The sequence below is a fragment of the Cricetulus griseus genome, chromosome 2 (genome assembly GCF_003668045.3).
Source record: "Cricetulus griseus strain 17A/GY chromosome 2, alternate assembly CriGri-PICRH-1.0, whole genome shotgun sequence".
Classification (NCBI taxonomy): domain Eukaryota; kingdom Metazoa; phylum Chordata; class Mammalia; order Rodentia; family Cricetidae; genus Cricetulus; species Cricetulus griseus.
In genome coordinates this window covers 359,004,332-359,021,103 of record NC_048595.1, presented here as the reverse complement: position 1 = coordinate 359,021,103, position 16,772 = coordinate 359,004,332, and the positions used below count along the sequence as shown (strand labels likewise).

The following is a 16,772-nucleotide window of genomic DNA, read 5'->3' as shown; positions in this document are numbered from 1 at the left end:
GTATAAATAGTGAAAACCGTCATATTAACAGTGTTCAAGCATGTTGGGAGTCTCCTCTGGAAACTAATGACATGGTGTTCTGAGAAGCCAAAAGAATTCTCTATTACATAGGAAGGAAGTCTGCAAGAAGCCAAGATCGGTCTTCAGAGGCATGAAGGACCCAGCTCCAAGCTCACCAAAACAACCCAGGCTTTCCTGTTTTATAAATCAAGGTTTGCTAAGCATGGCCTATACAGTTTGTGCTGGTGCCAGAAATGATGTGAGATGTGTTGCCAGGCTTCATGATTCTCACTTTTAAATGTTAAATTTTATGGATATAAGATGGTTGCTATGGTGGGGGGGGGCACACCTTTAGTACCCAGAACTTGGGAGGCAGAGGCAGGTGGATCTCTGTGAGTTCAAGGCCAGCCTGGTCTACAAAGTGAGTTCCAGGACAGCCAGGACTGTTACAAAGAAACCCTATCTCAAAAATCCAAAATTAAAAGAAAGGTAGTTGCTATATTCAAAAGACATTAAGATAATTTTTGAAACAAATCAAATTTTTAAGATTTTTTCTTAATTTTCATTTTATTTTTTTCATATTTTTGGATTATTTAAATCACAAAAATATGAATCAGTAATTTTAAAAATAGAAAAAATAACACTAGGCTTGGAAAAAATGGGCCATTTCTCTTCTAAAAAAATAATAAATTCTCTTGGCCAAAATGTAATTTGGGCGGGGTATAAATTTTTTTATCCACACTGGACACTTTGGATTGCCTTAGGAGACATGATTAATTATTAATAAGAGACAGTGGCTATAAACCTGAGTGTCCCAAGCACAGAGGAACCTCCCACTGATACAAGATGCTGACACAGGATGGCAGGACCATCATGAAGGAGCCTGGCAGTAACAGCATTCTCAGTTCGACTGTGCAGTACCACAGGAGAAGACAGGAAATGGGCAGTAGCTACTTTCTCATCTACAATTTCAATTTGCTTGGGATCCATATAAGTGGAAAACTAAGAGACAAATGCCCTCTGCTCCACTGGCTCTGTTTAGTAAGACTGACTGAAAATTATAGTGAGAAACTTAATTACATGAGTTTGGCTAATTGAAAGCTTTCTCAGACCAATGAGTCTAGCTTGATGGACAGTGTTGATGGTCAGCAGTCAAGCAGGCCTGGTCAGGAAGCAGAATAGGCAGTGCTGTGGTATTTCTGAGCAGGAGAAGAAATATAATGAAATAACAAAAGACAGGAGGAGGTTTCCTGTCCTTGAACACTGAGAACCTAGACATCCCAGTGAATGCCCGCCAGACACCTCTATCCATCTCTAACTGTGATGCCCCAGTCATAATAAAAGCCAAAAATGGAATGAAATCTCAAGAACAGTGATAATATCCCTAGGTAATAAAAACAAAAATCACACAGGTTATTTTAAATGTTCACTCTCAAATAATACTATAATTATAACCTTTAAAGAGCACTGTCCTTCTAAAGTAAAACTAATTATTTAAATACAATGCAATGCCATAACAGCTGTGTATGGTAGTAATATATGTGTGTGCATGCGTGTGTGTGTGTGTGTGTGTGTGTGTGTGTGTGTGTGTATGTGTGTGTACAAATAAATGTATAGCTATATGTCCATTACTGGTCTAATTTAATATCTATCCCACACCCACACAAAAATAAAAGTATTAACAATAATAATAATAATACACCACTGCTGAATATCTGCAATTTGGGGTTGACATTTCATCTAGACTTCCATGCCAAGACACCGTATAGATGTCATTTATTTGCACTATTAGAAATTTCATCTCCAGCACAGGAGTATAATAAAGTTAGCAGTTTTATCCAGAATTCCAATCAATATTCTTAGTATATTGGTGCTCTGATGCCACTGATTAAATTAATCAATAAGAAGTCATGAATTATCCATGCCCTCAATAATTGGGCTGATATTTTTATTTCAAAAAGTGAAGAACAGCAAAGTTCATCAGAAACAAAGCTTTCTTTATCTTTCCATAAATATTTGCCTTCCAAATACAATTTTTGATGAGCATTTTTTCAAATATTTATTAATGTTCTAATTAAAATATTAAAATTTTCAAATAATTGGGGTATAGACTAACATTAAGACTTTCTTCCCCTAAATTCCCTCCCCAGACGCCATGGGCTATCGAACAAAAAGCCAGTTACCTCTTTTCAAGTTATTGAAATGCCAGTTACCTCTTTTCAAGTTATTGGTCAGTGGAGGGTCTTACAAACCACGGAACGTTACAGGCTAATGACACTGATATGGACGTTACAGGCTAATGACACTGATATGGACTGCCCACCAGAACTTGATGGAATACCTGATTGCTGGAGACATAGCATATTTGAGTTACATGACAGGAAGAAATCAAGGTAGTGCCAGTCTGGCAGCTTCGTCCCTACTGACTAGCTTTTACAGTGCAGGAAGGGGCTGTGAGAGAAAAGAAATCGAAGGTCTTACCTGGGTGAGAATCTTGTAAGCTACAATAATTACTGATTGAATTTAAACCCTGCTTCACAGGACATAATTCACTCCCAGTGCCTTTAACTTAACCAAGAGCCTGTAGCTGATCAAGTCCTAGATCCTACGTGAGAACCTAAGACTAATATTCTTCGAAGTGGACGTAGAATTAAGCTGACTCCTAAGTTATCTCTAAACCTATAGATACATGCAGTTCTCGGTGCTTATCAAAGATTCTTTTGCCGTACATAGTAATTAATGCAAAGATATTTATAATTAATCACATTATAATCAATACATCAACTCTGGTCAGTGTGCAGAAAAGAAATTGTGGAGTGCTCAGCCCTAAATGGGGTCTCTCTCTCCCTCTCCCTCTCTCTCCCTCTCTCTCTCTTTCTCTCTCTCTATCTCTCTACCCTTTCTCTCTCTCTACCCTTTCTCTCTCTCTACCCTTTCCCTCTTCTCTCTCTCTCCTCTCTCTCTCTCTCTTTCTCTCTCTCTCTCTTCTCTCACACACACACACACACACACACACACACACACACACACACCACATGAGTATATGCAAGTATCATTTTAAAAATAATTGGTGGCTGTGCATAAGACACTGAGAAAAACTTTTCTCTCTAGTTGCAATAGTTTTATACAATTTCCTACCACCATAGGAAGGAATAGTCAGCCATTACACACTTAAGGCAGTCTTTGAAGCTCCACCGACTAAAGCAATGCAACTCTAAAGTTTTGTTCTGATGCAAGGCTATATGACACAGTATGTTTCATCTGCTAAGAGTCTAGGAGCTTATACCCTGCTACAATTTATTAAGGGAGTTGCGTTAGCATGTTACACCAGTGAAGGACAAGACAGACTGGCAATTTAGGGAATAGTCTGGAAAAAGCATAAAATCTAGTGGCAATGTACTGGTGCAGCCACTGTGGAAATTGGCATGGAGTCTCCTCAAAATATTTAAGGTAGAACTTTCATGTGGTCCAGATACAGCCAGCTCTAAGTATCTACCCCAAAGAGTCAAAGCTGTTTCTGAGTGTATCCTTTGGAGTCTGACTAATTTCACCTAACATAATGATTTCCAGAACATCCTTTTCCATTATTCCTCATGACTGGATAAAACGCCACTGCACACATATGCATGCCACACTTTATCCGCTCATTTTCCGACAGCCACCTCAGCTGATGCTGTAACTTGGTTTATAGAAATTGTGCATCAATAAACATAGCAAGTATACATATAATCTACTCTCTCTGATTCTTTACAGTGTGTTCCCAGAACCAGAATAGCTGGATCATATGGAAATTCTTCTTTTAATGTTTTGAGGCACCTCCATGCTGATTTGCATAGTGGCAGCCCTCATTTATATTCCCATAAGCAGAGTATAACGGTTTCCCCACTGGCCCTGCATCATTACAAATATTTGTCTTCATTTGTTGTCTCATTTTGATGAGGGTAAGGTGTAGCTTTATTTGTATTTTGCTAATTCCTAAATATTTTGAACATTTTTCTTCATATTTATACAGGTCATTTGTGTTTTTGTATTTGAAAAGTGTTCATGTCATTCTTCCATTTTATGATTGGATTATTTGGGGATTTTTTTTGTTGTTCAGTTTTGTTTTTCTTTTTTCTTTATACATTCTTAAATATTCCAGATGCTGATTGTTCCATCAGATGAATAAGTGGCAGAGGTTTTCTTGCATTCTGTAGTCTGTCTCCCTCCACTTTATAATTTTCTGTACAGATATTCAATTTCATGAAATTCTACAAGCAATTCTTTTTCCCCTAAGCTATTAGTATCCTACACAGAAAGTGAGTGTCTATGCCTCAGGTTTGAAATGTTTTTCTTACATTTTCCTACATTTCTAACACAAATATTTTAAACACCATTGAGGCCTGTGGCACCTTGTTTACCCATCTTTTTCATTAGTTCCTTGAGAATTTCTTATTTTATAAGATTATACATTATAACCAAACTAGAAAGAGACTTTACTACATTTGAAAGATAGTGACAATTGAAGACATTATTGGTGTGATGTCATGGTTACAGAAAGTCTGACAAAGTTCTACAGACACAGGAAATACCGTGAGCCTCCCAGACTGGCACAGTCCTATACATGTGAGCAAGGTCCAAGGCCATACCTGAAACATCAGTGGAGTGGTCGCCGAAGAGAAGTTCAAATTCTTCACCATGTGACTTTCAGGGTCATATTTTGACATAAATCCTTTGATTATGACTGTTTTGGCTGTTCCTTGTTCACCAATTAACAATACAGCCTAAAATGAAGGAGTTTGGAAGGAATGAAATGAAACAAACAACATGGGTTGGACTGTGCCCCTCCCACCTGTCAACTCCTAAACTGAAGGAGGGATGCTCAGGATCCCCCATTGTGACCATATCTGGAGAAAGGGATTCTACAGAGCACCTTAAGGTGCTCGATCCTGCCTAATGATGGCCTTACAGAAACAATGAATCTAGATACACAAATTAAATTTGGGAGACACATGCACTCAGAAAGGGCCTAGGAATGACACAGGGAGGAGGTGCCGTCCATCAGCCAAGGAGACAGACCTGTGGAAAAACCAACCTGGACATCACCTTCATTTGGCTTTCACCCACCAGCATTGAGGAAAGAAACTGCCATGATTTAAACCACCCAAAATTGGTATTTTGTTATGACAGCCATAGCAAACTAAGTCAGTAACCAAAAGGGAAGGAATTGTCTTAGTTAAAAACAAGACAAAATTCACTTCCTTCAACTAATATTCGAGGAGTGGTAAATTAGGAATTAGGCCTATTTGGCACATTAGGTTGCCACTGTAAAATAACCAAAGGAGTTCGCTCATTTAGGTTATGTTTTCACTCCTTCTAAACAGAAAGTAGTGTGAAATAAATGCTGGGTGCTTTCATATTTTCATATGATCTTTTAAAGTACACAATTTGTAGTAGTAGTTAAAGCATCATACCTTGCCTTGTTTGGCAATGGTTTTAATTAGGAAGTCAGTCCTCACATTGTCTACATTTGGCACCAGGATAGAACCATATTCTGGGGTGATATCAGGAGGATACACATATTCCGGGGTACACATGCTCCAGTGCCTCCAGGAACCTGAGAAGAACAGAAGGTATTCATGCGTTTCAGTCAATAGCGTGCATCCCTGTAATGATCAGGCACCTACAAAATGTCACAAAGATATCTTCAATTCTTACCATAAAACAAAAATCATCAAGGGGATGTGGTTATAGGCCAGCTGGTAGAGTGACTATCTAGCATGCACAGTATCCTGGGTTAAATCCCTAGCACTGCACAAAACATGGTCTTCTACTTTTCTCTCCGTTTGGGCTGTAATCAAATTCCAACCAAAAGCCATTTAGAGAGAAAAGGTTTTGTTTCATTTTGTACTTCCAGACTGCAGTCCACCACTGAGGAAAGTCAGGACAGAAACTCGATGCAGGAGTGTGAAGCAGAAACCATGTAGGAATATTGCTTGCTGGTTCACTCACTGTCTTGATATCTGGCTAATGTTTAGCAGTCTTTGTTATACAGCTCAGAGCCACCTGTCTACAGATGGTGTCTCCCACAGTGGGCTGGGCCCTTCCACATCATTTAATGATCAAGACAATCCCCCATAGACTGTGTGTGTGTGTGTGTGTGTGTGTGTGTGTGTGTGTGTGTGTGCGTTATGTATGTTCATGCACATGTAAGTCATTTAAGGTATATATTGATGTGTATAGAGATATATAGATAAGTAAATAGACATCTGTAAATATAGACCCCTACGTTTGGATGTAATTTTTTTACATAAATTGTTGGTTCCATTGAGTGGCTGCTGTGAATCTGAGTGTGAAACTGATTCAATTCAACTCAAATCACTAACGGTCCCACCTGCCATGCAAGTGGAACTTGTGCCTGGACCCCAAAGTGAAGCTTAGGGAAATAACAATTATTAGCTTTCGCTATACATTAAAATTCCTATTTCAGTTTTATGGTCAAGAGTTTCAGTTCTCACTTTGATAACACAACAGCACCTTTGATCAAACAACCTTGCCTTGCACCGTGAGTGCCGGGCATGCTCACCATCAGGTGCCACGTAGTAGTCGAACATGGTGTCCCCGGGATCAGTCAGCTGTGGCAGGTGCGGAGTGGGCACCTCTCGCGAGGACAGCCAGAGTTCCAGCCTCCTGCGCCCTTCCAACTCCAGGACCGCGCCCACACTCCACATCATGGCAAAGACAAACAGCTTCCCCAGGTGCTCTGGGCCCACCTCCCCGGCCTGCTCCTGAGGATGCACAAGCCGTTCGTTTTCTTTTAATACTTGGTTCTCAAATCTCCATCTAAATCTTTACTGAATGAAAACAGTAAACCTAGGAAATAGACATTAGCTGTGCCCAGGAGAACAAAAGCACGGGGGAGCAAATGAGAAACCATGTTCCACAGGTACAAACTGGTTTATCAAACAAATGGAAGGAAGCAAGCAGGATGACACAGTGGATAAAGGCACTTGACACCAGTCCCGATAACCTGAATTCAATTCCTCAGTTCCATATGGTAGAATGAGACAAGCCACAACCCACAACTTGTCCTCCGACTTCTCCACATACACAAAAGAAATAAATATACATAGTAGAAATATTTTTAAACAAAAAGAATGGCATTTATTATATGGTTATGCTAACCAGCAACAAAATTCAAGTCAATGGCTTGCTTTGTTCAAAGAAAGCTATGGGGGGAAAGAAGCGAGTGTCTGAAACCCCTCCCAACCCCCACCACATGCTCATCAACCCTGACCAAGTCTAGTTTCAAATGCTGTGTGCTCAAGAGGGAGGTGCAGCCCCTACCTTGGGAGGGATCAGCCCTTGCAGCATGTGGGTGCTCTGTGTGATCACAAAGGCCTCCAGTACCTCCATCTTGTACTCCAGGTTCTGGATGCTGAAACGATACAGGTCTGGGAAAGTCTCTGCATACAGCTGTCGAAGGATCTCTGCCTCCTGAGGAGACCGTCTCTTGAGAAAACCCTGTGGGTTCACACATCAGTGCATTGGTGAAACCAGGGAAATGACCATTGGGGGATAAACTTTTACAGCATTATTTAATTAACATTAATCAACAATTAATAATTATGCAAAGGGTTATTGTGCATAAGATGCACCAAGCCTGTATACAAACTCTTTCATATAATAATTCATTTAAATATTCAAATCAGCTCTTTGAAATGAGAGTTATTATTATCCTCCTGACCTTCTGGCTTCAGTTATTCACCTACAGCATCCTACAACCGGAATGTGGCAAGGCCAGAATTAACACTCAGTAAGTCCGTCCACAGTATTCACAGCTCCAGTGCCATGTGTGCAGAAATGGCCCCCAACTAAACATCAGCTAAAATGTACTTCAAAAACACAGGAGCATTCACAGGGAATTGCTAAGATGACCAAAGGCAATAAAAGATGAGCAAAGGAACTCTACACTCAGGCTTTAAAAATCAAGAAACAAAAATGTAATCATTATTGGCTATTTCCATTAATTTCTTCTGACTTAATAAATCATCTAGAAAATACCAAAGGTATTCTTTTAGAAAACTGGACAATTTTGTCATTTAAGAGTAAATAAAGAAGTTTTTGTCATTCAGAGAAAGGTACTGCCTAAGACTTTTCTCTTCTGTGCTGGGAATGCAACCAGCGCACTGCACCGCTGACCTACGGTCCCAGATTTTCTTCAGATAAATCCCCATGCGGTCAAGAGACGAGTGTATCCCTCAGCTCAACATCCCAGGAAAGAATTAGGACTCAAAACAGAAGTAGTAAAATCTTAACTCTGAATTAGTCGTTAATTCATGAGCTTACCATGATCCCACATTACCAAAAACATGGCACAAACTTAAGAGAACCAGGAAATGGCTTGTCTCTCTGTGGAAGCAATGTCCCACCTCAGCCTTCCATGGGTCTGACTCCTTGTTAGCCTCTTGGGCCACAGCGCCCTGCTCTAACACTTTCAGTCTGGCTCTCAGTAAATCCTGCTTCTTCCTGATCATGTCCAACAGGATACCGTGATAATTTTTTAATTATTGCTTTATATTTTTGAGATTAAAATATAACTGCCTCCTTTCCAGCTTCCCTCTCCTCCCTCCAAACCTTCCCATATACCCCTCCTTGCTCTCTTTCAAATTTGTGGTCTCTTTTTTATTAATTGCTTATATATGTATGTGTATATGTATATGTATATGTATATGTATATGTATATGTATATGTATATACCTGACTACATAAACACAACCTGTTCAGTCTTCATAATGTTACTTGTATGCATGTTTTCAGGGATGGCCATTTGGCACTGGATAAACAGTTGGTTTGCTCTTCTGCCAGTAACCACATCAGAGGAGCTGCAGAAAGCAATGGAGCTTACCGGATACAACTCAGAGGGTAACAAACCTACTCTGGGTGCACACTGGAGAAGCAAATCCCCAGGATTGCTTCTGCTGTGCTTCCTTCTGTTTGCTGCTACCGTGATCCTGCTGCATTTGGCATGGTGCGAATACTATTTGAAGGGATCCCACTGTATCTGGTATGGTTTGATTGTTTCTTAGGGATATCCCACTCCTCACTGGGCAGTTTCCTTGCAGATAATGATGAAGATGATTTTTATAAGAGCGATCGTTATTGGTTAGATCTATGATTTAATTGGGCTTCCTGAGTTATACTAACAGATACAGGTCGTTAGGACATTCAGTAAAGATGATTAGGGACAGGATTTATGTTATTCTGCCAATTGCTCCAATGAGAGACACACAAAAAAAGGCAAATACAGGCTAAACATTAACTTCTTCTTTGTTAGATGTGAGACTTGCAGAAGAAGGAAAATGAGAACAAGGAAGTTTCATGCATTATAGACCCATGAATGATGCCTGTGGAAAAACAGGCTGATGATCAAAGAAAGCAATTTTGTCCCTACACCCAAGGTTAGGTCTGAGTTCCTTGGTCATGTAACTTACAGAATTAATCACAGGCCCTGTTATGCACCTTGAGAAAACAAAGTTGTGAAAGGAAATTAAATGACCCTATTGTATGTAAAGGAAAATAGATGGTGAACTGACCCCTTGCTTAAAGTTCCTCTAGAGTAGAAATCCTCTACCCTGAAATCACAACAGCCACCTGCCAGGACCCAGGAACTGGCTGAAATATACCAGAACTGGCTTGCTTTAAACTTGGTTAATCAATAATAAAGAATCATTGTTTGGGGGTGAACATGCTATGGCGGGAAAAACTAATACAAAGAAAAATGTTTAACTACTGGTGGGCTTCTAAGGAAAACATGTAACTCGTGATCTCAATGTGATTTCTTCTTTTGTAAAGATTTTAATTTGGATTTGGAAAATACATAACTTGTTACATATGAGGTAATTTTTTTCATGGAAATCTTTGCCTTTGTTAGTATAAAAGGGAGGAGAGGAAAACATAAGACAGTAGAAGAGAAAAATAACATCCAGCAGAGAGAAAAATAAAATGAAGACTCAAGCTTTGACCCTCAGAAAAGTCTCTTGTGTGTGTACGCAGCTCTGCCATGTGTTCTTTCTTGTTTCTCTGAGCTGAAGCTGGTCTTCCAGCAGCACACTTCACTTCCCTGGGGAAAACTACTTCTCCTGCTCTCAGCACTCCTTAGTCATCTATAGTACTTTGTGTAGAGTTGAGACCTAGTGATCTCCCCCTTCAACTTTGAACTACTTGTTATTGCTGTCCTGGTTCAGGAAAGTCAGTCATGTTGGTGAGAATTTCTGGGTGTACCTTCTGACATTACTAGGAGACTGTCACACAGCACAAGCTCCTGATCTTCTAAGGATACTTCATTATTGAAAAACATGTGAAGATGTGATTAGGTGTAGTGTTACTATAAAAATCCAGGTAGGATATAGTAGAAGTATATTTTATAAGAAGCAAGCTAAATATTTATCAATTAATACAACAAACATATTTTTCAAATAACTTCATGAAATTTAAATATTTGGGGGTAGTGGGAATCATGTAATTACCATTCTCTTGTATTCCATTGTGTCAGTGATCAGTAAGCACAGATATACGAAAAAAATTCTACTGTGACACTTATTCATCAGTAGTCCTTGCTGCCTCTCTGGAGATTGTAACTTGGTGGGATTCAAACCTGACACAATTAACTGTGTCTTTTAAATTGTCACTGATGAGAACTTTTACACATCTAAGAGCACCTGTACTTCATTTTTAATGGATATAAAAACTAATTACACAGTATAAATTTTTAAAAGTGATTTTAGAGTCATATTCAGGCATGTCAATATCATTTTGCTATAAACATGCTGTTTTCTATCTCTATAAATATATGTTATGAAGTCTACACGCTTTTGTAGCCCAGGATTATGTAGGTTTTGAAAACATTAATAAAAGTTAGACTATGTCAATGTAGCTATAACAGTACAAAAATATAATGAAAATATAAAATGATAGCTACATAATTTAAATTGGGAAGTTTTAAAATAAAATTATTTTCAAAATATAAAGGCAAGTGAAAATTTAAACCCTAGACAACTACTTAATAAAAATCACATGGATTACCCAGCAGCATATGCTTTTATCTTATAATATGTATTTCAAAGATATATAAGTATGCAAGGTATGTAACTATAATCAATATATTCTAGAATATATTGATAGTAATAAACTACTATACCTAGTCATAAGTTGAAACGATATCACATGAAATATTATTTCCATCACAAAGTTAAAATTAATATTATGATTACTGAACTCATAAAATAACCTTTCTATGCAATTTTAACAAATTGTCTTTAAGTTGAAATTCTAAGATGGTTGTTCCCAAAATTTATGTGAACAAGTATCTTTCAAAACTGCCATGGATTCACAAAGTAATGAAATTAAATTTTACTTTTCAGCCCTCAGACACACTTTGGCAGGATTATTGGTTCACGTAGGCCTGACAGTTACCTGGAAATCACAGTTCTGAGTGATTAGAAGAGGACTGGAGAATCCTGTGAGGGGCAATCAGGGTCTGAACCTCCCTGTGCATTCAAGGGCCTTTCATAAACAGTACCATAAAGAGGCCATTACGCCACCCGCTGCAGAGGAATGGGCTCACAAAGAATGATGAAGACTCTTTTCCCTTTTTAATTATACAAAAGAAGGAATTCAATCATACCTCAAGAATAGGACTCCAGTCAAGGACAGAGGAACTCATGAAAACCATTCCATTTCTTGAGACGGTGGCAGGAGAAGCATTGTCAATATTATGAGGTTCAAAAACAATCTTGCAGTTTGGAGCCATGGGAATCCGGTCGCCATTAGCCAGGGTCAGAGTTTTATTATCATCCAAAACGGAATTCAGATTTTCAATCCAGATGGCATCAACTGGACCATCAAGAACTATCCAGATATGTTCCCCTGGAATGCCACCCAAGAGGAGAGGAAGAGAGCACACAAGCACACAGGTGCCTATGTAAGTAGCTATGATGCTTCAAAGAGCACTAGAGCTGTATATAATGCCCATTGATTTTAAATAAAGCTTTGGTCTCAATGGTGACTAAGTTGTATGAGCACAAAGGACCTTCTAAGTTCCTTATGTGGCAGTTATGTACAAACTATAGTTAAATTAAAACCCCTTTGTTCCTTCAACGAATATTCACTAAGCACCTTTCTGTATGCAGCACTGTTCTAGGGGTTGGGATATGATGGTGAGTGAGACGGTGTACCACCTTCAGAGAGTTTACACTCTAAGTGGGAAAGACAGACAAATAATCAGAGAAGCAAAAAAGAAATTGTAAGCAGATTCAGAGAAGAGGCACTGTTTTGCATTAGGTGATCGGTGAAGGATTTCACACAGAGAATGAAGTGATTTAAAGATGTGGAAGTAGGATTTTTTTTCCCACCTATGATCAGAAATTACAAAGACCTTGGAGCAGGAACAAGCTTCAGGTGATAAAATGGACTCAATGTTTTGTAACCTCCAAGGTGAGATGTTGAAATTCTTCTTCTCTAAATGTATAGGATTAGTGAATGAAGGAATGCCTTCTGGAATAGGGTTAGTGTCCTGGTAAGAGAAAGAAATCCCTCACCCTTCTGTCCATGAAAGGGCACAACCAAGAAGTCGGCAGACTTCAAAACAGTGCAAAGCAAATGGTTGTTTGCAGACCATCTTGTCTAATTGTGTTGTATTATAGTATCCCAAAGAGATGAAGAGAAGTAAATAAGACAGTCGAGGACAGGAAGAAACGAAATCTAGCTAACAAGATGAGAAGGTGTGGTACATCAGTGGAACGAGAAAGACAATGGAGAGGGACAGGCAGAGTGAAGAACAAATTCAGTTTTGCATATGTTAATAGCCAGCAGAGATCCCAAGAGAGTTATTGAGCTAGAAGTTAAGAGAGAGATCAGGACTAGATATGAGAATATAGAATCTTTCAGCTAAGAAGTGGCATTTAAAGCCATGAGGGTTATGTACGTTTCTTCTAGAAAAAAAAATGTAGAGAGAGACAGGAGGTCTTGAAAGAGAGGCAATGAAGCATTTAGATTTCTGTGAGGGACTCCTTGTTGCCCTCCAGCCGCCCACCTCTCCCAGACATCTCATCTTCCTCATGTGGGAGGAAGGAAGTCTACAGGAGGAAGGATATCAGAGACCAAACATTCAAGATTCAGAGAGAGGGATGACCAATCAAGAGAGAGACTGCTGAAGGCCAAACTAGACTGAAAAGAAAAGGCAGTCTGTTTTTGATATGCCAGAAACCACCAAAGTCCTTCAGTGTGTAATTTCAGGAGACAATGGGGACCAGCTTGAGAGGAGTCGCTTAAGGAGATAATTGGAGCTAGAGAATGACAAACAGAAGGCTCAACAAGAATGCAAATCTAAGTGAAGGTTATGTGGCTCAATTGTAGCTCCTCTTCGTGTCTGTCTGCCTCTGTTGCTCACCAATACTATCACTGTCTGGTTCTAAATTTCCTCAGCTGGGCATTGCTGTGAGTATTCTATTCAAGTTAAATGGCTTGGAATACCTAAATGAAACCCACTCAGTTAGCGATAGGTGAAATGGTGACCTCGGCACAGGTCTCTGTGGAAGACAAAGCTTCAGTCTCCTCTTTGGAGGAGACTGCTCATTGAGCAATTCTGAGAGGAAAAATCTCATCACATTTATGCAGTTAGTGAACAAATTAGAAGCAAGCTTTTAATTTCCAGTAAGATAACTGTTACTAATGGGGACATTTTCACTGTCTTTTGACTACAGATGTTAAAGAGGCAGGATTCCTTCCCTTCAGTGAGAACTCTGCAGGTGCCATCTTAAACAGGTGTCAGCAGGGGTCTGCTGCCCAATGTAAAGGCAGGAAGTATCTGCCAAGAGCTGTCCTGTGTTCTTTGCCCTGCCATTGTATCCACTGTCCCTTTCTCCCTCAGAAGTGAGAAGACACAATGGGAGATGAGCAGCCTCCATCTCTCCCTGCTGAGCTTATATTCTGAGAACACAGTGTTCCGTCCACAGTGCCCATAAGTGAAACCACTCAGACTGAACAGCCAGACCTTAATTGTTTGCTTTAAGGAGCCACTATCAGTGACCCCAAAACAGAAAGATTTGCTAACTCACTTTTGGTACATATAATTTTCTGCCCCAAAAAACTCATTTCTCTATATGATTTCATAGGAGAATCAGTTTTAAAAAAAGAAAGAAAGCTGTATACAAATAAACGCTACATTTTTAAACTGTGCAGTGAACACAGTCACATTTTTAAAAAAAAATCATTTTTTTCAATATTATCAACCTTCCTTAACAGCTTTTCTCTATTCTAAAATATTACGAGGCTGCATAAGTATTACTTTAAAAAACAAACATTCTTTAAAGAGGAAGGAAGCATTTAGAGTCAGCAAATGAGTTCAATAGGTAAATATCCTTGTCTCCAAGCCTCAAGACCTGAGTGGAATCCCTGAACTCACAAGGTAGAAGGCCAGAACCAACTCCTAAAAGCTGTCCTATGGCTTCAACATGCACACTGTGACATTCACACACACACACACACACACACACACACACACACACACACACACACACACTAAATAAAATGCAATAAAAATGTTAAAGGTGTGGTTTAAGTGTACTAATCAAAAATTTCATTACTTCAACACTCATACACATACTGAAATCTTTTTGTGGAAAGCATGGCTGCTTGGTAATCCTATCCAGCCATCTACAATTTTGTTTAGAAGTGCATGCTTAAGATAATATTATTTTCTCTACCTTTCTTGGCTTTCAGCGTTTTCCTCCAAAGGGTAGAAAATATTCCGTCCGTCCAGTCATTTGTGGCCACGTCAAGTCGGCCAAACATCTGTGGGGCAGTAATTGCTTTGGGATTCATCCTCATTTCTCTGTGTGGTTTTCCACAATCTGCAGCAAAGTGCATCCAAATTTTAAACATCTCAGATGTGGCATGAAGCAGCATTGTGCTAATTTGTGGTGTACTGTCAGCAAGTGGTCAAAATATGAAAAGTGAAAATTTACACTGAAAATATATGTCATTCTGCATTCCAAGTTACAATTAGCCTTGTTATCCTTTATTGAGCACAGCAGTTTGCTGTCTGTGAAATAAATTTATATTGCCTTGGGGATGAAGGGATGTCATACTGAAACTACTGGAGCACTTTTTCTGTGTGGGTCTTAATAGAATAAAACACATGAGATGGGAGGAATCTCCCCTCTTTTCTCTTTTGTAACTGAACCTATGCAGTTATTTATCTTCTACAGTCTTCAGGCTAGAATTTATACCATCTTATCCCCTGGTTTGGGGTATAGAAGTACAGAACCTGCTCTCTTGGGTCTCCAAATTTGTGAATAACAGGTGGTGCGACTTCTCGGAAGCTATTAACATTAAGCCAACTTACAAGAAATTGTGTGTGTGTGTGTGTGTGTGTGTGTGTGTGTGTCTGTGTCTGTGTCTATGTGTCTGTATGTCTGTGTGTGTGTGTGTTTCTGTATCTGTGTCTGTGTCTGTGTCTGTGTCTGTGTCTGTGTCTGTGTCTGTGTCTGTGTCTGTGTCTGTGTCTGTGTCGTCTGTGTCTATGTGAATGACCTTTACTGCATCAGCTTCCTGGAGAACTCCGACTAAAACACCCACTTAGAAAAAGAGAAACAAACTTCTAATTTTTCAGGAATCACAAAGCACATTGGGGTAATTATTTGCAGTCTTTTATGCTGCTAAATTTGAACTTAACTGAAGCTGAGATTTTGCAGTAGATGACATCAATAACACTCTGGCTATACTATCTTTTCTTCAGTACAATCTCATTTTATGAAAATCTTTAAGTGTGTGTTGGTTGGTTTCATGGGTGGAAACTGAGTCTGCTCTGCTGTACATAAAAGATAAGCCATCAAGAGATACTTCAGTAGGTAGGACTTTTCATTTTCATTTAAGGTACAATAACATTTTTGTATAAAACCCCTCTAAGAATAAATACTTAACTTCCTTAATGTTACTAAAACAAATTCCTCTTGAGTCTTCCTCTGTACATTTCTTGACAGAGTCCTGGTCACTCTACCTTTGTGGACTCTGACATAATATGGACACCTTTCCTTACTGTCATTCCTTAAAAGCCTCCTACCAGTGATCTCTTCTCTCCATGGCCATCAAATAGGTTGCTACATGCAGGAGTGACCATGCCACACCAAGTTCAATGGCTTCTCTAGACATATGGAATGAAACCAGGTACTTAGTCTGATTAGAAAGCTCCCCATGTCACAGCTACTGCCCTAAATTGGGCCCTATGAAGGCAGAGATGGAAATAGGAGATGGATTCTGGGAGTCTGGAATGAATGGACAAAGAAGCACAATAAGTCAATAAATGGCACATCACTAAACTACCAACCAGACTTCAAAAAACATGTGGTGGGACATTGGCCATCAACTCTCCTCCCCTCCTACTTAAGGATATGGCTGCAAGGACATTAATGTTCCTGTGCTTTGAGTCACTTCTTATCTTGAAATAATGTATGGGACTAAAAGCTGGGAGCTATTTCTGAAGCTAGAGTGGGGCCTATCCAACACAGCTGCTCTACAACAGAGTACTAAAGAAGAATGGCAATGGATGTCAAGAGTAACTGCTTACTACACCTCTACGAGCAGCCTTACACACCCAGCCCCACCACCACCCACCAGCATATCATATCCTTCCCAATCATTCCTACCCTTCACAGGCTCTTGTTGTTGCAAAAAATACCTTATATCCACCAGCCAAACCCTTGGATGATGTGGCACCTTCTCTGGGACACTAT

General features: G+C 39.4%; 1 protein-coding gene across 1 annotated transcript in view; it reads right to left on the bottom strand.

The window, feature by feature from the left end:
• The window catches only part of Dnah5 (dynein axonemal heavy chain 5), a 214,012-nt gene that overhangs the window by 88,666 nt on the left and 108,574 nt on the right, over positions 1-16,772 (bottom strand). The window contains exons 42-47 of the mRNA XM_027400064.2: positions 14,745-14,891; positions 11,666-11,907; positions 7,327-7,503; positions 6,566-6,767; positions 5,454-5,596; positions 4,629-4,763 (exon numbers count right to left, since the gene is read on the bottom strand). Of these exons, the coding sequence (XP_027255865.1) occupies positions 4,629-4,763; positions 5,454-5,596; positions 6,566-6,767; positions 7,327-7,503; positions 11,666-11,907; positions 14,745-14,891 (1,046 nt within the window). The remainder of the gene's footprint in view (positions 1-4,628; positions 4,764-5,453; positions 5,597-6,565; positions 6,768-7,326; positions 7,504-11,665; positions 11,908-14,744; positions 14,892-16,772) is intronic.